General features: G+C 52.7%; 1 protein-coding gene and 2 long non-coding RNA genes across 4 annotated transcripts in view; 1 reads left to right on the forward strand and 2 right to left on the reverse strand.

Moving 5' to 3' along the window:
• IFFO2 (intermediate filament family orphan 2) overlaps positions 1-2,083 on the reverse strand; it is a 42,492-nt gene extending 40,409 nt beyond the window's left edge. The window contains exon 1 of the mRNA XM_036347416.1: positions 1,135-2,083. Coding sequence (XP_036203309.1) covers positions 1,135-1,802 — 668 coding nt within the window. The 5' untranslated portion in view covers positions 1,803-2,083. The remainder of the gene's footprint in view (positions 1-1,134) is intronic.
• Positions 2,084-2,147: 64 nt separating this feature from the next.
• LOC118675175 lies at positions 2,148-8,834 on the forward strand. The gene is made up of 4 exons (XR_004973826.1): positions 2,148-2,534; positions 6,053-6,167; positions 7,177-7,291; positions 8,476-8,834. It is a non-coding gene; the product is annotated as an uncharacterized LOC118675175 (long non-coding RNA).
• LOC118675176 lies at positions 6,162-10,669 on the reverse strand. 2 transcript variants are annotated; one of them, XR_004973828.1, is made up of 4 exons: positions 10,521-10,669; positions 9,139-9,275; positions 8,910-9,040; positions 6,162-7,788 (listed from the first exon to the last, which is right to left on the reverse strand). It is a non-coding gene; the product is annotated as an uncharacterized LOC118675176 (long non-coding RNA). The 2 variants fall into 2 exon arrangements; XR_004973827.1 differs by having other exon boundaries at positions 8,910-9,275.
• Positions 10,670-19,698: the final 9,029 nt, after the last annotated feature.

Genomic DNA, 19,698 nt, shown 5'->3' on the forward strand with positions numbered 1-19,698 from the left:
CCCAGCTCCCTGGGCAGACCTCTGTGCTCATGTGGCTCAGGGACTCGAGGAGTGGAAGGGAAGATCCTCTCAGCACATCCTCCAAATCCAGGAGTTTGGAGCCAAGTTCTCAATTCAGAGTTGCCCAGACTGGGACACCCCCGCCCAGGCCTGAGATGCTACAGACAGACAGACAGACAGACCCCTCTCCTCTCATCTGAAAGTGGAGCCCACAGTCCTCTCAGCCAGGCTGTAGGCAGGAAACAATGTTACTTTCCCACCTGGGGGATCTGGGCTGGGTAGAAACGTGCTGGCCAGTCCTGTAGGTAGTCTGCCTGGCACCCTACTCAGAGATGGTGGTCTTGGTCCATTCAATGTCCAGTCTTCCAGTCCAAGGTTTACCTCCTTCTGTGGGCCTTCGGGGCTGAGTTTGTTGAAGCCCAATAAACCATGACAATAGGATGGCAGGGGAGAGGAGTGAAGGCAGGGGTTTCTAAAAGCTTGTGGCCTATCTAATGTAGGTCTGGTTACCCAGCCCAGCCAGCTGGATCCTAGAGCTGGAGCAAGAAGGCGGACCCTAGCCCCACTGCTAGACAGATATGCTTCCGTTTTCAAATACACGATCTCATTTAATTCAAGGAACAAAAGGTCAGTGGGTTACTGAAGAGTTTTTTCTTTTCACCCGGGGAAGGAGGGCAGCTCCTCTCCCTATTCTTGGGAAAGTACCTAGGCTGGGAGACAGACTGGACAGGAATACTTCAAACCACTAGTTCAGATCCTGGGGTCACCACTTATCAGACAATCCCCTCAGGCAAGTCACTTGCATCTCCATGCCTTAGCTTCCTCATCTATAAAATGGTGATAAGAATGCTCTACACTCCGTGTTGCTATGAGAATTAAATGAGATGACTTAAAACACCCATGGCTATTTTGTCACCTACAAAACAATGCGCCTGGCCCAACAAAGGTTCGGAGGTGCCCCTGCTGTAGTCAGTGCCGCCCCCCATTCTTGGAAACAGATAACCGAGTTTTCCCAGCGCACGCAGGGTCCTCTGCAAACAGTTTGCAGCCCACCTGCTAGGACCAGCTGGCTGCCCCCGGCCCCTCCCGAACGCCAACGCCGCGGCCACAGGGGAGAGGCGAGGCCGCACTCACCTCCGCTTGTACTCGTCGCGCTCGCGCTTCACCTTGGCCAGCACGTTGTAGAGCGCACGGATCTCGGGCGTGATGGTGTCGATCTGCACTCCCACGCCGTCGGGGTGCACCCACGACACGCCGGGGCCCTGCACTGTCTCCACGCCGCCGCCGCCCGTGCGCCGCACCTGCGTGTAGCTCCAGATGGTCCCAGGCAAGCGGCCATAGAGCTGCGGGTGAGAGCCGCCGCCGGGGGGCAGGCCGCCCAGGGCCACGGCGTTGGCGTTGGTGCCGGCCGCCACGCCGCTGCCACTGCCGATGCTGTGCCCGCTGCCCGGTGCGGGTGGCCGTAGCAGATCCGGCCCGGTCTGCACGGCCTGCTCGCGGGTGAATGTCTTGTAGCGCAGCCGCCGCTCGCGTTCGCTCTGCTGCTGCTCGAGCTGCTTTTCCAGCAGCCGGTTGCGCCTCTCCAGCTCGTGCACCTTGGCCAGGAAGCAGCGGAAGCGCACGTTGAGCCCCTTCAGGAGGTGGATGTTAGAGCCCAGGTCATCCCGCAGCGCCGCCGTCACCGGCGATGGCCCTGGCCCGGCCCCGCCGCCGCCCCCGCCGGGGCAGCTCCCGCCGCCGCCGCCGCCCGGCGGACAGCCAAAGGCCAAAGCCATCTCCCCGAACAGCAACGAGTTCACCATGCGCCGGCTGCGCAGCTCAGGGCCCCGGGCCCGCGGCTCCAGGGGAGGCTCCAGCTCCGGGCAGGGCTCCCGGCGCGGCCGGGCCAGATTGGGCGCGGGCTCCAGGGCGGCCGGCCGGACGGGCAGTTCCAGATGAGCGCCAGATGCGGCCTCCGCAGCGACAGGGACCGGACCGCCCCCGGATGTGGGCGCGGAGGCAAGGAACGGGACTCAGGCTGCGATGGAGGCCGCGGCGGCTGCGCGATGTAGCGAGGGTTGCGGATACTGGTGCCGGAGCTGTCACAGACGATGTGGAGGCGCCGCGGCGGCAGCGAGCAGAGGACTCTCGGCCGGCACTGCCCCTCTCTCTGCGGCGGGCCCCGCCCACTGCAGACGCAGGCCCCGCCCCCCATTGCCCCGCCCACCCGCCTCCTGCGGCGCTTCTCCTGTCCGAGGCGGGGCCTCGAGACCCGCAACGCTGGACCACGCCCACCCACTCGGGGCTCCGCCCACTCACGGGCTCCGCCCCTACCCTGGCGCCAATGACCGGCTGTCTGCAGCTCTGGCTCCGCCCAGGCCCCCTGGACCACGCCTCTCCTGCCGGGTCCTGGTGCCACGCGCGGCTCGGATTCTTTGCGAGGAGACACGGACCGCTGAGCTGCACCAGCCTTGCGGTTAGCTGGAGCCGCCGCAGAGCTAGCCCGGCCTCTTAAAGGGACAAGCAGCTTCCGCAGCGCTCGTTTCTGGATTTAGGTAGCCCTCTCCCCCACGTCCTCTGCCAAGGAGACTCCGCTTCTCTCCCACCCCAATTCCCAGGACCCAAATTCCCACGGGGTACGGAAAACCTCGGCCTGGAAGGGCTGGGGAACCATAGCATCCGAAGGTGCATCTGCACCCCACCTCCACTTCAACCTGGGCAGCTTAGATCGACCTTCCCAGGAGAAGGCCTCTCTTGTGCCTGCACGTTCCCCACGCGGTGGACCCAGGCAGGCTCCTCCACCCCTTGCCCCCAGGTTCCGCCTGGGCACTGCAGAGCCCTCTAGTCCCCCGGCCCACGGAGGTGCCACGCCGATTAAGGGGATACGGGGGACGGGGGAGGGTAGTCCCAGTGAGGACCATTCGGGAACATGACACCCTCTTGCTCAGCCTGGGCTGCTGTTGCTCCGCCCGCCCGGAATGACCACCTCCACACCACCGCACACTCACACGCTGAGATGTAGCTGACCCCAGAGCTGGAGGTCCATTTCATTGAGCCACTTAGGGGGCAACGTGCGGAAGGAATTCATCTGGAGGGTGGAGCCAACCCGAGGACGCATTCATTCATTCTTTCATTCATTCAGATCTGTTTTCAGATCTACCACCTAAAGACCAAGTTCTCCAATCTGGTATTCGCTAGAATCAATTTGCAAACACCTATCTTTTTAAAAAAATGATAATAATAGCTCTCATTATTGAGTGCTTAGTATATGTCAGGTGCCATACTTAATTATTGTCCCCATTTTACCGAGGTCACTGAGACCAGAGAAGCAGCAGCAAGCAGTCCCAAAGCGAATACTCTGTCCTGCCCACTCCACTGGCCTCTTGTCCATTTCCCCATTTGATCCTCACCACAAACCTCGGAGAGGAGGTGACTCTTACCTTTGAATGTCTTTGGGTTGCATTCTGTGTGCACTTAGCAAGATGTGTGGCATGTTCCAGATTCTTCTGGACACATTTTTTAATTGAAATTTAATATTTGTCTTGTTATTACATTTGGTGTTTGTTTTGTCTCATTGTGTATAAGCTTGAGGGCAGGTACCCTGTTTTACAGGGACAATGGCTTGGTGTTCTCAGCAACAAAAGAGACACAAAGGTGACATGGGCTTGCTCTGGGGTGAGGCCGAGGCTGTGGTGTTCGCTGTTTTTGATTCACTCATAAGAGCAAACCCTCCACATGTTTCCTTCCCTCACCTCTAGCTTCTTGCTTCCTGCGAAAATAGGCTCACCTCTACAGCACAGCCTGAAACTGCCCTGCCATGAAACCTTTCTCTGTTTATCCCAGCCCCGTGGCCACTGCCCTTTACTCTTTGTTCTCTCATCTCTTGGTGCTTTTCTTGTTTACTTAACCTAGAGAGTCAAAACCCCTTTGCCTTAAAGCAGGAGTTCCTAGGGGGCTGAGGATAGAATTCTGAAGGGTTCGTGACATTGGGATGGACAAAAGTTTATATCTCCATTTTTCACCAATCTCTAAAGGATACTTAGCATTTCCTTTGATCATGAATGCAGCCAGCAGGTAAAAAGTCCCTGTGATTTTGCCATTAACAAAAATCGCAGATATTTTCATATCACACTTTAGTTACTGTAGAAATCTCAAAATATTGTTTAAGCTACCACAACTCTGAAACTAAGGTCATATCAGGCTCACCACTGAATCTTACTTAATGGATTAATAAAGAAGCACATGTTATTATATCCCAACAGTTTCTAAATACTTTATAATTGTATTTTAGTAAAAATTGTTTTCATTGTAACCCGAATGCAATTTTTAAAAATTATTCAGAGGCCCTAGCCGGTTTGGCTCAGTGGATAGAGCTTCAGCCTGCAAACTGAAGGGTCCCGGGTTCGATTCCCATCAAGGGCACATGCCTGGGTTGTGTGCTCGATCCCCAGTAGGGGACATGATGAGATATTTTCTCTCATCATCATTGATGCTTCTATCTCTCCCTCTCCCTCTCTGAAATCAATAAAAATATATATTTATTTTTAAAAAGTTACCCTGAGAAGGGTCCACAGTCTTCACCAGATGCCCAAGGGGCCTGCGGGACAGAGGGGTTAAGAAGCCACACCTGGGGAGCGGTGCCCTGCAGCCTTTTCTAGGAAGAATCTGTTCTGCCAACAGAAGTATCCTGGAGTTGGGGTGTGAAGCTTGGGGGGGGGGGGGCGAGGGCGGGGACGGAGATACCTAGCCCTGTCCTGGGCACTGAAGAGGCTCAGAAATTCCATGATCATTTATTGAGCACAGACCCTGCCCCAATGCTGGGGAATCAATTGTGAGCAAGGCAGGAACTTAAGGAGCTCTGGGGGAGCTATTGGCAACAGGCAGCCCAAAGGACGGTCCTGAGAAGTGGGAGGGGGTTCAGGGAGGGACACCTGACCTGGGGGAGATGGCTGAGCAGAAGCAGGAGGTCTGAAGGAAATGGAGGACGTCGAACCCAGGCTAGAAGGGACTTCCGACTGAATGTAGAAACATGATATGTACAAACCAAATGGCTAGAAAACAGTTCTGTGGCCTCATGGGTGCAAAAGTGAGAGGCTGTGTATTTTGATCTTTGCGGGTAACATGAGCTGGTAGGTTAACCTTATGCCCTCCAGCTACGGTGACCAACTGTCTCCATTTTCCCAAAACCAAGGGGGTTCCCTTGACATTGGACCTTTATTGCTCAAACCTAGAAAGTCCCTGGCAGACCAGGACCAGCTGGTCATCCTACTTCCACCACATAGCTCTGGGGACTTCTGAGCCAAAAGTCCTGGTCATTAATGTCAGCCCAGACAGAGCCAGGGTGCAGCAAACCCAATGTTCCCATTACAGAGATAGGAGAATTGAGGCCCAGAGAGGCTAGGGATTAGCCCCAAGCTGCCCAAATAATTAGTGGCAAAACTTGGTCTACAATTCTGGTTCCATTCCCTATCCAATGCTCAGGACAGTAAAGTCAGTGGTCCCTTCCCCTCAGCCCTGGACACCTTCATGTCCCCCATCCGTCATCCAAAGAGACTGTAGGTGGGTCCTCACGGGGGCTGGGGGTATCCAACAGACAGGAGGGATGCCAGCTCCACTCCCTTAGGGGGGCATCTCCCCTTGGCCCTCAAAACCACAGTGGTGTATCTGACACTCTTCTTAGAAGCAAGAAGAGAGACTATTTTCAGAGAGGCGCTTTTGAGACAAAGTTGGCTTAGGTTTGTATCTCTGCCCCAGCTGTGTGAATGGGCAAGTTACTTCTCATCTCCAAGCCTCCATTTCCTTATCAGTGAAATGGGCATAATTTCACTCGCAAGGCCCTTCTTATACCCTCTGTCTCTGTCACGGACACCTTGCCAGCCTTGTCAAATTGCTGGGTACATAGCAGGCTCTCAATAAACAGTTACGGAAGGAAGGAGGGAAGGAAGGAAGGAAGGAAGGAAAGAAGGGAGGGAGGGAGGGAGGGAGGAGGGAGATGAATGAATGGTCGAACAACTTTCATTCTTCCCACCTTACTCTCTCACCATTTCACCTGGTAACTACCCTCCTCCTTCAGGTCTCAGCATCATGCACAAAACCTTCTCTGCCTTCCCAGCACCCACCAAGTATGGATTGGGATGCATCCCCTGGACTATGCCAGCACCATGTCTACACACAGCATGACAGACCAGGTACATTCTCTTGTCATCACTGGTATTTTCATCTGCATCTCCACCCCACCCCAACCTCAACCCCCAATGCTCACTACACCATGATCTCCATCAAGCAGGGACCTTGAACCAGAACCAAGTCTAGTTCATTGCTGTACTCCTGTGTCCTGGCATGGTGCCTGGCACATAATAGCTTCTCAACAAAGATGAGTTCAGGGAAACAAATGAATGAGCTGTTAGGGCTGGGAAAAAATCCCTGTAAAGTGCATACTAGGTGCTTAATAAATGTTAGACTTTCATATTTTAATTACACTTCTTTGTCTCACTACTTTTTGGGGAATATTTTACATATCATACAATTCACCCATTTCAATGGTGATTAGTAAATTTACCAAGTTATGCAACTAGCACTATAAATCCATTCTAGAATATTCTCTCTCTCCCAATAAGATCTCTCATGCCCACTGATCGTTACTCCATGTTTCCACCCCTGCCTCGGGCAACCACTCATCTACTCTCTCTATGGATTTGCCTTTTCTGGACATTTCATATAAATGGAATCATACAAGATGGGCTCTCTTGTGCCTTGATTCTTTCACTGAGCACAATGTTTTTGAGGTTCACCCATGTCATAGCATCAGTAGGTCATTCCTTTTGATTGACAATCTCTTTGTAAATTTTGATAGTGAGAATTCTTCATTAGCTGATTTACTTTTCTACACTTCAGTTCCCAACCTGGAAATAAGGCTAAGAAGAATATCCACTTCATAGGGTGGTTATAAGGGTTAAATGAGTTAATACCTGTGAAATCAGCACGTAGTAAATGCTCAATAAATAGTAGCTATTATCACCATAATTTTTTTGACCTTTTTGCTTATGCAAATATGGACAGCCCATAAATATATAAAGAGGCAGGGGGGAAAAAATAAGTATCTCCAATGGTCCCACACCCAGTGGTCCTCTCTGGCATCTAAATTCAGTTGGGGAGAATAAACTGCTCTCTCCACTGTGTCCCCATCCTCACCCGCAGGCTGCAGTTTCTAGAACATTCTCACCAGGCTTCTTCATGGAGAAATGAAAGAGAGCAGTAAAACATGATGGCACAGAGGAAAGGGAGCGGCTGCAAATCCCACATGATGCTACAGGTGAAAATTAATCCTTTAAACAAAACAGCAGACTCTAGAGGTGTCCCATCTCTCCTCCCCAAAAACAATAATGATGACAGCAACAGCCAAAAAAACACCAACGCTGGCCAAAAGGGCACGTTGCTGGGCCTCATCCCTCCTGGGCACCTCCGGGCTTACAAGCGACTTAAGCTGCCTGCTGGCTCGACAATTATTCTGGGCGGGTTTGCCTTCCTCGAAAAGGGCGTAGGTTTCACGGACATCAGGGCGCCGAAGTGTCCCACTGGCTACCCGACAGCGTTGCTCTTGGTCAACAACAGCCTTGGGGGAGCCCTGGTTGCTTCCAGAACCTTCTCCAGGCTTCTGTGGACCTGTTTTGGGAAGGCCAGTGGGCAGCGCTGTATAATCTGGCTCCCTGGCCGTGTGGGTACGAGGAGGGGATCCAGAGCCAGGCTCCATTCACTAACGGTGTGACTGTAGGCAGGTGACTTAACTGCCCCGTGCCTCAGTTTCCCCCTCTGTAAAATGGAAGGGAGTATGAGGATTAAGCAAGTCCACGTGTGTAAAAAGCTGAGAGCAGTACCTGGCGTGCATTCGGAGCCGGCTCTCATGAGCCAACATTCCCCGAACCTCTGGTATGTGCCAGGCGCCGTTCTAGGTGTGGTTTGCCTCCACGTGACAGGGACTCAAGGCCAGGGATGCCAGAGGCCTAACCAGGGCCATGCAGGATCACCTAGGGCAGTGGTTCTCAACCTTCCTAATGCCGAGACCCTTTCATACAGTTCCTCATGTTGTGGTGACCCCCAATTTCATTGCTACAAATCGAACATAATGAAAGCATAGTGATTCATCACAAAAACAATATGTAATTATATATGTGTTTTCCGATGGTCTTAGGCGACCCCTGTGAAAGGGTCATTCGACTCCCAAAGGGGTCGCGACCCACAGGTTGAGAACCGCTGCTCTAGGGGGAGCCACAAGTTTGGGGGGCTTGCTTTCGGGCCTTATTCCCCAATTCCTGCATGACAAGCACCTGCTCACCGTCTCTTTTCCCCAGACTCTGTCACTAGAACTCCCCATGATAAAGGCCCTTCTGCGATGGGAGAGTGGGGCTCGGGGGGTAAAGTGACCCATCCACAGCACGTGGAGTGAGTTCTGGACCCAACTCTGAACTCCAAGTCCTGTCCCTCCCGCGCTCACTGCAGCTCCTTCTCGACAACTCAGAGGGGGACATTCGGACACAGACCTGAGGAGGGAGCTGTTGGCCTCATGCCCGCCCACCCGTTCCACAGCAGAAACCCTCAGTGAGCGGAAAGGGGCACAGAGGAGCCAGGGGCAAGAGCATCATCAAGAGAGCCTGGTGCCATGAGAAGCAGCGCCATGCACTCCTGCCTCTGGGCCTTTGCACGTGCTGGCTTCCCCTCCAGGAACACTGCTCCCCTTCTCGCTGGCCCCTTTGTACTTATCCTTCAGATCTGAGCTTTGGTCCACCTCTCCTTTTTCGTTTGTTGTCTTGTTTTGACTTTGTAATGACTTACGTTCAGTAAAGTGCATCAGTACTACATGTACGGCTCAACCAATTTCCACATATGCACACCCCAGTGTACTCACCCCCCTCCCTCCCCCACCGTGTACTTACCCCCAGGTCATTGCTCCCTCCACCAGGGCCTCCCACAGGCAAGCAGGTTCTGGCCCTTCTCACCAAGGGTCCCTTGCCAGCCTCCAGTCGGTGGCCTCACACAGCTTTTGGCTCCCTTTGCTCAGTCTGACCTGAAGGAGACCCACCGTGAAGCTGTGTGTAACAGCATTTTGCCCTTTCGCTTTGCTGTGCGGTATCATATGGCATGAAGTTATCACAGTTTATTTACTCAATCTCCTGCGGATGGACGTAGGAGCCGTCTCTGGTTTGGGTCTTAAGACTCGACGAACCTTTTCCTGTATATCTTCTGGGGACGATAAGTGCTTGTTCCTCTTGAGCACAAATCCAGGAATAAGCTGCCATGTCCTAGGGGATGCGGATGTTTAGAGTTAGTAGATTCGGCCAGTTTTCCGAGGCGGCCATACACATTTACACCCCCTTCAGCAGTGTCTGGAGTTCTGACTGTCCATGTCCGGCTAATACTGGGTACAGTCCGTCCTTTCTATTTTAAGCTTCCTGAGGGGTGTGAAGGGAAGCGCTTTCCCTAGAAGCCACTCTGCAACCCCCGGCCCAGAGCGGGGGCCTCCTGGTCTTGCCCACTATGGATGCGTTTCTCTGCGGCATTTCTCCCAATTCGCTGTCTCCCTCCTCTCATGGGGGCGGGGCTCCTGGAGGGAGGGAAGGACGCTCTCTCTGACCCACAGCGCCCTTGGGACGGAGAAGCCAGACCCTGACACCTGCTCCCAGGCCGCTCAGCCTCGTGCAGTGCAGCCGGGAGTCCAGCCCCGAGGAGGCGGGCTCTCTCTTTGATGTGCCCTACTCACCGTCAAGCCCGATGCTCCTTCCTGGGCGTGTGAGCCTCAGTTTCCCCATGTCCAGAATAAGAATGATATCTCTGCCCCATAGGGTTGCGGTGAGAGCCAAGCGAAATGCAATACATTAAGTCTGGGAAGGGCGCTGGGCAGAGGGGCGTGGCGCCCTGAGATCATTCCACCCCCCACCAACCGCCCCCTCCACCCCCCCCCTCCCGGCAGCCCTGTCTCAGAGGAGACAGCCTCCCCTGCCTCATCCTTCTCATCATCAGAGAGCTTTCTAAAGTGCCCGACGGCAGGAAGCCACACGTCCATCTCCTCCATCTCTGCCCCAAGTGGTGGGGGTCCCTGACCTCAAAACCCAGCAAGTGCTGGGAGCCTGCTCGCTGCTCCTGCCCGGCCTTACCTGCTCCAGCAGCACTACCTGCGCTGGTGACGCACTGGGCATTGCACTGAGCAGTCCCTGCATCACCTCACTCTATCCCAGCCTCGTCAGTCTGAGGGAAGGGCCGTCATTCCCCTTTTCCAGATGGAGAAACTGAGGTTCGGAGGAGCAGCTGGGTGGCCACACCAGCCTCAGGACGGGGAGGGCCCGGCCACTGCAGGGGGAGACCAGGATGCGTGGACTGTTGTCAGGAAGGCCCTGGGTGTTCCAGGAACCACAGGGTAGCAGGGTGGGCAGGGCAGGGGAGTCCTGACCCCCTGGGGTACCCCTGTCTTCCCCACTGGCTGGCTTGTGAGCGTGGTGAATCCCCACTCCCTTCCCCACCGATGTCCGGTTTGCAAAGGGCTTTCTCACGTGGTAGAGGAAGCCTTCAGAGGAGGGACGGGCAGGTTCTCCCTTCCCTCGCGGTCCTGTTTCTGCTGAGACAGATGTCCCAGCAGCGAGGACATTGCATGGGAGGCGACTGCAAAGAAAAGGGTGAGTCAAGGGCCCTCTTCCCAGAGGACCGCTCCTTCCAGCACCATGAAAGGGAGGAATGCTCTGAGCTCATCCCAGGCCCACGGCAGGGACGTCTCCCTGATTGTCCTGCACGCAACTCAAAGCTACACGTCACAGCAGCCACCGTGTCAGCCCCGGTGACCTCCCCGGCGGCTGTTTCGTAACTAAAGAGGCCTCGGCCAGTGAGACGTTTCCTTGGTCTACAGCTGCCCTGTGCCTTCCGGCCCAACTCAAAGTGACAATAGGATCCCTGAGGTGCCCAGCAACAGGGCATTGACCAAATCAGTCGCGGCACATCCCTGAGCAGTGACACTCAGCAGCCCAGAGGATAACACACGCCCATGTTTACTGGCACAGGGAGAGGCCCACCAGTTACCATGGAAGCAAAAAGCACGGCCATGAACATCCACTGAAGAAGTGCCCGTCCTATGTCTGTAGGGTCGTCTGTGTACACACATGGAAAATTATCTGTCAGGACATCTGCGAGGTCAGCAGGTGGTTTTTACTTTTGTTAAATACCTTTATGTGTTTCTGAATAATTAGGATCGTTACAAAGCTCTGTGCCAGGTATCAAGGTGAGCCCCTTACCAGCAACGTCTCATTTAAGACAAGGTTGCATCGAGACAAGGTCGGTAAATTCTTTTCTCATTTTACAATGAGCACTTATTACTTCTATAAGGAGAACAATAGGAATGGAAAAGCTGTTTTCACTTTGGGAAAAAAAGACCAACAACAACCCACTTCATTTATCGCATATGGCTGCATACAAGACGCTGGACCAAGTGGGAGATCTAGAGACACGTGGGATGCCGTCCTTGACTTCAAGAAGGTCCCAGCCCAGGTTCCTAAAGACCTAGAATGCTGGCTTGCATCTGGTAGGTGGACCGCGGGAGGCACTCTGCTATGAGAAGACAGAACAACAGACTGGCTTGGGAGCCACAAAACAAGTATGTATTGAGCACCAACTATGTGCCTCTGCTCTGAGCCTTATCTCATTCCCGGCTCACAGCGGCTCTTGGGTGGACATGACCTCCATCATTGTTCTTTAAGGAAATTCAGGCTCACCAAAGCCCCAAAATTGTCCCCGAGCCACGAAGCGAGGACTAGCAAAGACAGAATTCGAACTTCCATCTCCAAAGCCAATGAACGCTCTCTCTCCCACTCCCGGCACTCCCGCCAGCCCCAGGCCAGTGCTCAGGACAAAGCAGCCTTTAGTTCAAACTTGCCTCGTAGGTAACATTTCAATAGCAGGAGAGGCACACAAAGGCAGTTCTCTGTCCAGACCTCAGTTTTCTCGCCTTGGAATTGGAGGTAATAATAATAATACCAGCCTCCTAGGGTTGGTGTGAGGACTGACAGAGAAACCCGACATATTTCCGGCGGAGGCAATAGAGATAATCATGTGTGTACAGCACCTTGAGAACACTCCTGGCGCATGGTGAGCACTTCGCTGAACAGAAGCTGTAGTGGGCTCTGGAGTCAGGCTGCCTGGGTTTGTGTCTCTTCTCCGCCACTTGCTGTGTGACACTGGGCAAGTTACTTAACTTCTCTGTGCCTTACTCTCTTCATCTGTAAAATGGGAGTTATAGAAAAAGTCCCAACCTTCTACTTTTGTGGAAGCCAAATAAGGGAATGCATTAAAGGAGTCAGAGCAAGGCTAGCTAGCACATAGTAGGCACTGAATAAATGGTCATGATGATCCCTAATATTATGTTGTACTGCAAAGACTTCTCAAGTTCTCAGAGCCTACTCCTTGTTGTGGGGATTTTTAAAGAGCCCGTTTAGATGAAAACATCCCTGGGAAGGGTAGGAGCAGCACCAGTTTCCATCTGCCAACCTCTTGGCTGGCGAGACGATGCTGGTGTCACAGGTAGGGAAAAGGGGTGGAGACTCCAGGGTCAGAGGGGCTCGGATGGGAGGGGAAGGACCGCCCAAGACAGCATGAATTAGGAAAATCACCACATACATAACTCTAAGATTGAGCACCTTTCCCAGCCCAATCCTAGCAGCATGAAGTCAGGCAGAAAATAGCAGTTACAGCTAACTTGGCCAACCAGTGGCTGTGGGACAGGCACTGTGCTCAGCTGTATTTGTTCAGGCAATCATTTACTTCTCACAGCAATGCCATGGACATGTGCTCACATCCCCATTTCACAGGTGAGAAACTGAGTACAGGTGGCCCCCAGGACTAATGGCTGATGTCTGAAGGGGGGCGGTCTTGTGGGACTGAGCGCGTAACCTGTGGCGCCTGTTCCCACGGCGAGCAGTTCATGTGAGAACTGAATTGGAGGTTGGAGACTGGGTGCTGGAGAATGGCAGGATCGGTGTGGAAACCCCCATACAATGTTCTCAGAAATGGTGCCAGAAAAAGGAAATCACACGGTCAACCGAAGAATTTAAAAAAAGGAAAACACAAGGTCAAGTGATTGGAGAGGCACCAGAGGCCCTGGGGGCCTGCCGTGCTGTGCTCTCTCTTGGCAGGGTTGGTGGTCACCAGCTGTTCACTATGCAATGGTTCACCAAGCTATTTAGTTACGAACTGTGCGTGTCATTACCTCACTAGAGGCCCAGTGCACAAATTCGTGAACAGGTGGGGTCCCTTGGGCTGGCCGGCCAAGGGGGGATGGGTGGGGGGGACTGTGGGAGGTTGGCCCCAGCAGCAAGCTAACCAATGGCTGGTCAGCGAGGAATAGGGCTCCCTCCTCCCTCCTATCTGGGTCCGGGGTGCGGGTGAACCAGATTCGGTTATATATATATAACCTTATTACATGTAATAAATCCCCAAAGTTGTGTTTTTTAACATTTTTAACTACGCCGTTTAGGTAAAACATCACGGGCCAGATGTGACTCAAAGCAGCAAATACCTGCGTTAGGTGTTTGCTCCTAGATGGAGAACACCTGGCCACTGAGACAACCCGGGCCCCAGGATTTGAGACCCACACCAGGTAAGAGTGGGCAGGGCTGGAACAGAACCTAAGGGCTCAGCTGGCCTGGCCTTCCTCCTAGACATAAAGTATTATTATCCCCATTTCTCAGAGGAGGCCATTGAGGCCCAGGAACCTCCAAGATGGGCCCCACATCAGAAGGCACCATCTCTATTGTGTCACCTTCATGGGGCTCCTAAAGGTGCCCCCCACCCCGCCCCGCCTCACCTCCTGGAAGGGCAGGTGGGGTCCTGAGCTGGCTTCTCCGCAGGCCTATGTCCTTTCCCAGCAGGCTTTTATGTCCTTCACTCACCTGGTTGCAATTTCAATGTTATTTTTAGTGATGCTTTTAAAAGATGTTTCAAGGCCTTTGGGTACTAACGTCTCCCCAACCCGAATTCACCACCATCACCGTGATTAGTAGTTAATTAACACTAACTTCCTGCACTGGCCATCCACTTGTCATTAGGTGATTTCAAAACAGTCCGCAGAGGCGGACTCCCGCCCCTACGTTTGTCAGAGTGTTTTTTCTCCCCTGATAGTAAGTGACCTCGACTGGAGCCTGGGACACGAGGCTGTGGCCGGAGCCCCCAGTAACACAGCCTGACACAGTGCTAGAGATTTGCAGATCACACCAGTGCTGCCTTCCACAGGTGGCGTTAGGCCGAGCAGGACACAGCACTGAGTAATGCTGATTCTAGAATGCGGTTCCCACTTGTTCCTTCCTTTTCCATTTTTTCTTTAAATGTGACCAGGAGAACGTCTCCGTCTCGTTCTCATTTGTCCCCAACATCTCCCTATCGCCCTTTAACAAAGAGAAAGGCCCCAGGCTCAGGCCCTGGGAGAATTTAATGACTCCAGTTCGCTTTTTTAATGCTCTTCTTATGGTCACCTATTTATGTTAAGTGGTGTTGAGGTGACGTAAAGTTTCCTTTTGAAATGAATTTATTTACGTCTATAAAAGGCAAACTCAGGACAGGCCCCGAGAGGGCGGGAAGTGTGTCTTACACAAACTCCCAACGATTTAGCAGGACAGGACAGGCCCTCCGTGCCTGGAGCCTGGTCTGTCACCTCTCCCTGCTTATGCTTGTAATTCCCCAAACCCATCACGCTGGCTCCTGCCTCTTTACCTGTGCATGGGCTGTTCTGACAGAAACACCTTCCCTGCCCTTCTGCACCGAACTCCTCTTCATCCTTCAAAGCCTCAATCAGACATTCGTACGAAGACCTCCATGGATCCAATTCTCACCCACAACAAAGCAGATCCCTCCCTCCCCTGGGCTGCCTCCTGGCCCCCCACTCACGCCTGGTGAGGCTGTACAGAGGAAGGCCTAGCCAGCTGGCTCTGGAGCCAGACAGCCTGGATTCAGTCTGACCCTCTCAGTTCCAACTGTCATTGGACAAGAGCCTGGGCCTTGCTCTGTATCTGCTGCTTTGCCTGTAAAATGGGGGCAGTGACAGCTAGTGAAGCCTGCAGTCAGATTAGATGAGGTAATGCCTGGGAAGCCCCTGCATACAGTAAGTGCTCAGTACAGGTTCACCGTGAGGGTAACTGCACTGCGATTGTAACTGTCAGTATCCAGGCGGGCCCACTCCCCAAGTCATCTGGGGACGACTCCCAGTGCCTAATGCAGCCGCAGGTCTGGGTTAGGTGCTCAGTCAAAGTGAGTTCCCTCCTTCTCCTTCTCCTCCTCACCCTCACCTTCACCCTCACCCTCACCCTCACCCTCACCCTCACCCTCACCCTCACCCTCACTCTCACCCTCACCCCTGCTCCTAGTTGAACAAAGCAGACTGGCCGGGGCGCACTCAGCCTGCCCAAATACAGGTCTGCTTTCTCACAGGAGGTCCCTGACCTAACACCAGGGCCCCAGGCGCCAGGGCCAGGCCTGGAGCTGCCCCACAGTGGCCCTTCCAGCCCCTTGCAAATGTGAGGAGAGGAACCCGGAAGCATGGCTATGGGCCAGGGAACAGAGTAAGAGGCTTGCTTTGTTCAGAGTCAGTAGGACCTTAAAGGAGGCCACATCAGCATCCTTGTTCCTCACAGTCCCCAGGCTCTCTCCTAGAGTGGGCTCCCTCCACCATAAATCTGTAAAACCGGCACCCGACCAAAGACACGCCTGAATGGTGTCCTTACAGCTGGGCTTGGGCCAAGCAGCAGCTTGCAGAGCAAACCAAAACCTCCCGGGGAAAGCCAGAGTCCCTGTAAGTCAAAATGGAAAGGACGAGGGTCAGGTGCTTAACGGGGCTCTGTGAAAGGCAGGCACCACAACCTCATAGCTGTGTGACCTTAGGCAAGTCACTTCACCTCTCTGAGCCGCAGTTTTCAACTCAGTCAGGTGAGGCCCAGAGCTGCTGGGAGGATGAAATGCAACCTGGGAAGTGCTTTGAACACAGTGCCAGGCACAGAATGAATCTTCAGTTCACCCAGCTCTTTCCATCACCTGTGGAACTTGGATCCCTCTTGTTCTCCCTCCAGAGCGAGTCCTCCCTCCTCATACTCACGTCCTCAGAGCAGAGCAGGGAGCCCAGGCTTGTACAGCACCCTGGGAGCCAGCTACGGTCATGAGCCTTGATTAGCCCCATTAGGACCATAATCATTACCCTAGACAGGGTGCCTCTAAATCCAACCTCATACAAGGATTCATGGACCTGGACATGTAGTTTATTCTAGGAAACACCAGTGGGGGGTGGGGGGTGGGGTGGGAAATGAGATGAAGAAAGGAAGGCATCCAGCTACCATGTCTTGGGGTTGGGGTGGGGCTGTGAGTTCCCCAGCACTTCACACCTCCTGGGGGTGCCTGCATGAAAAAATTTCAGGAGCTGGAAGTGGGGCGAGAGGTGTTAACGATGAGGCCTATAGAGACACCCACTGCCTCTGCTATGAGCACCTACTAGTATGTTCTTCTAGGCCAGCGATGGCGAACCTTTTGAGCTCGGCGTGTCAGCATTTTGAAGAACCCTAACTTAACTCTGGTGCCGTGTCACATGTAGAAATATTTTGATATTTGCAACCATAGTAAAACAAAGACTTATATTTTTGATATTTATTTTATATATTTCAATGCCATTTAACAAAGAAAAATCAACCAAAAAAATGAGTTCGCGTGTCACCTCTGACACGTGTGTCATAGGTTTGCCATCACTGTTCTAGGCACTCAGGTACCACACACACAATTTCTCCCTCAGTCCCCCCACCCACCACCACCTCCCTGGCACCTTGCAAGATGGACACCATTATTTCCCTCCCCCTTTTAAACAGCTGTAAAGAGGTCTAATTTACATTCCACAAAATTTGCCGTTTTAAGTATACAATTCAATGTATTTTATTATATTCACAAAGTTGACCCACATCATCACAAGCTAATGTTAGAACTTTGCCCATTTACAGTCATCCCCCAACCCCCGCCCCCACCAACAAACTGCCCCCCGCCCCCCAGCCTTAGCGACTCACTCACAGGCCTATTTTCTGTCTCTCCAGATCTGTCTGTTCTGAGCATTTCATAGCAATGCAATCACGCAATGTGTGGTCATTTGGGTCGGGCTTCTTTCATCTAATATCATGCTTTTGAGGTTCATCCATTTGTAGATTTTCGATATTTCAATCTTTTTTATTGTCTACTAGTACTCTATTGAATGGATAGACCATATTTTGCTTATCCATTCTCCAGCTGATGGACCTTTAAATCCACTTCTTTTTTTGTTATAATAGTAGAAATAATGCTGCTCTGAACACTTGTGCACGGGTTTCTGTGTGGATGCGTGTTTTCATTTGTGAGGAGGTACCTAGGGGTGGAGTTGCTGGGTCATCTGGTAACTCCATGTTTTCCATTTTGAGACAATGCTTTGACAAAGCCATTGCACCGTTTGACATTCCCACCAGCAGTGCGTGACGGTTTCGAGTCTGGACACTTGTCAACACTTGTTGCTGTCTGGTGGGTGTGACCTGGCATCTCATTGTGGCTTTGATTTGCATTTCCTTAATGACTAAGGATGTTGAGCAGCTTCCCGTGTGCTTGTGGGCCATGCGTATTATCTTCTGTAAGCATATCTATTTAAATCCTTTGCCCATTTCTTAATGGTGTTGACTCTTCCTTGTCATCCGCCTTTACAGGTGGGAGGACTGAGGCTCAGAGAGGCAGAGCAGCATGCCCACAGCACTACGGCTTGTAGGTGCCAGGCAGCCTGACCCCGACACACTGCCCTTGACACTACGGTAGGCTGTGCCCAGATCGCCATCTGACTGTATTCCCCATGGGCACGTTGGCGGTTGTTGGGAGTGGAATATTTGGTTCTTTGGAAATGAAGGGCTGGGGGACTCCTTATATCTCTCCTACTTTTAGCGGTCAATGATTCCCAGAGAGAAAAGCACTTCGTAGCAGCTTTCTTCCCTCACCCTGATAAGCCTGTGTCCCTCCCAGCACGAGGACCAAGTGCACAGAATCACCCCACCAGGTGCTCAGAGTCTGAAAGTGTGTATGGACCACACGGCTCCACCATGCCAGCTCCCTCTGGTTCCCAGCCCCCCTCAGCCCCCACTTGGGAGCATGGCTTGCTTTCTCCTGACCTCAGGCCTTGGCCGAGATTCCTGGCTACTGCCCTAGTCTCTTCTCCACAGTCCAGTGATTCCACTAATGGCCCTTTGGGCTACACCCCTGCCGGCCTGACCCAGCTCTCCTCCAGAAGCCATTGGGCAATCCTCTCAGCAGACAGCCCCAGCACCTGCTCACACAGGACTCCAGGGACACAGAAAGGACAGGCACAGACTGTGCCCTCAGTGAGGGGGACCAGGCAGAGCCATGAAAGACTGAGAGCCAGCAAAGTTGGATGGGAGCTGTAACAGTTGGGACGAGTCTGCACCGGGAACTGCGGGGTGACGGGCAGGTGGAAGTGGAGTTCATGGACAGATCCACCATTGGAGGGTAGACCCACCATTGGAGGGTAGGGGCAGAAAGGGTGTCCAGGCAGTGGGAACTGCATGAGCCACGGCAGAGAGATATGAAACCTGTTTGGGGAACTACAAGTAGCTCTGGCTTTGGGGGTGTAAAGGGCATAATTGAGATCTGGTAGCGCTGGGGTCACGGAGCACCCTGAATGCCATACAAAAGGGCTTTGGAGCAGGGAGGGGGGTGAGTGAAGGTTTTAAGCAGGGGAGGGACACAGTCAAATCTGTGCTTTGGAGAAATACAACCATGCTGATCACTCCCTCATTAGATTCAGCCCATTAGCCTCCCCTGGGTATTTGGTGCTGCCACACATCCATTCCATTCTACTCCACTTCTCAGTCTGCTCACTTTCCACTCTCCTGGATGTGCACTCACACCTTCTCTCTTCATAGCTCAGACACCTCCTCCCACCCTCTTTCTCAGCTATGACCTTCCTTCCTACTTACTGAGAAAGCAGAAACAGCCAGAGGAGATGGCCCACACTCCTCTGTCTCCCCATGCCAACCTCTGGGCTCTGCGTTCTCACTGTGAACTCTCCAGCTCTCGCCTGAGCCCCATTCCTCCCGTGCGCTGGGCTCCATCTGCTCTCCCCGACACATGGACATTGCCCCGTCACCTGTCCACTGGGTCATCTCGTCACCCATAAATATCTTCGCCTTCCTTGAAGGAAACTTCTCAACTTTCAGTGTGTGTGTGTGTGTGTGTGTGTGTGTGTGTGTGTGTGTGTGTGAGAGAGAGACTTTACACCCCCCTTCACCTACTGGCCCACTTCTCTGATCATTTTTACAAGAAAATTTTACAAAAGAGCTCTGACCTTTTCTCCATATTTAAAACAATCGAATCAATTAAGAGAACCAAACTGAGCCTGGAACCAGAGGCTATAAAAATGACCTTGGAGATTTGACAAAGAAGCCATCAAGGAATGAGAAATATATGAAGGGAAATTTAAAAATCAATGCCTGGATTAAACAACAGATTACAGAAGGCTGAAAAACAATTGGGAAAATGGAAGATAATTTGAGGAAACTATCTAGAATGCAGCACAGAGAGACAAAAGTATAAACGATGAAAAGGAGACTAAAAACATGGAGGACAGAGTGGGAGGGTGTAAGATGCATCCCAGTGGAGTTCAATGTCCTGGGCTGAAAAATGGCCCCCAAAGGA

Source organism: Myotis myotis, unplaced genomic scaffold, assembly GCF_014108235.1.
Source record: "Myotis myotis isolate mMyoMyo1 unplaced genomic scaffold, mMyoMyo1.p scaffold_m19_p_2, whole genome shotgun sequence".
NCBI lineage: Eukaryota > Metazoa > Chordata > Mammalia > Chiroptera > Vespertilionidae > Myotis > Myotis myotis.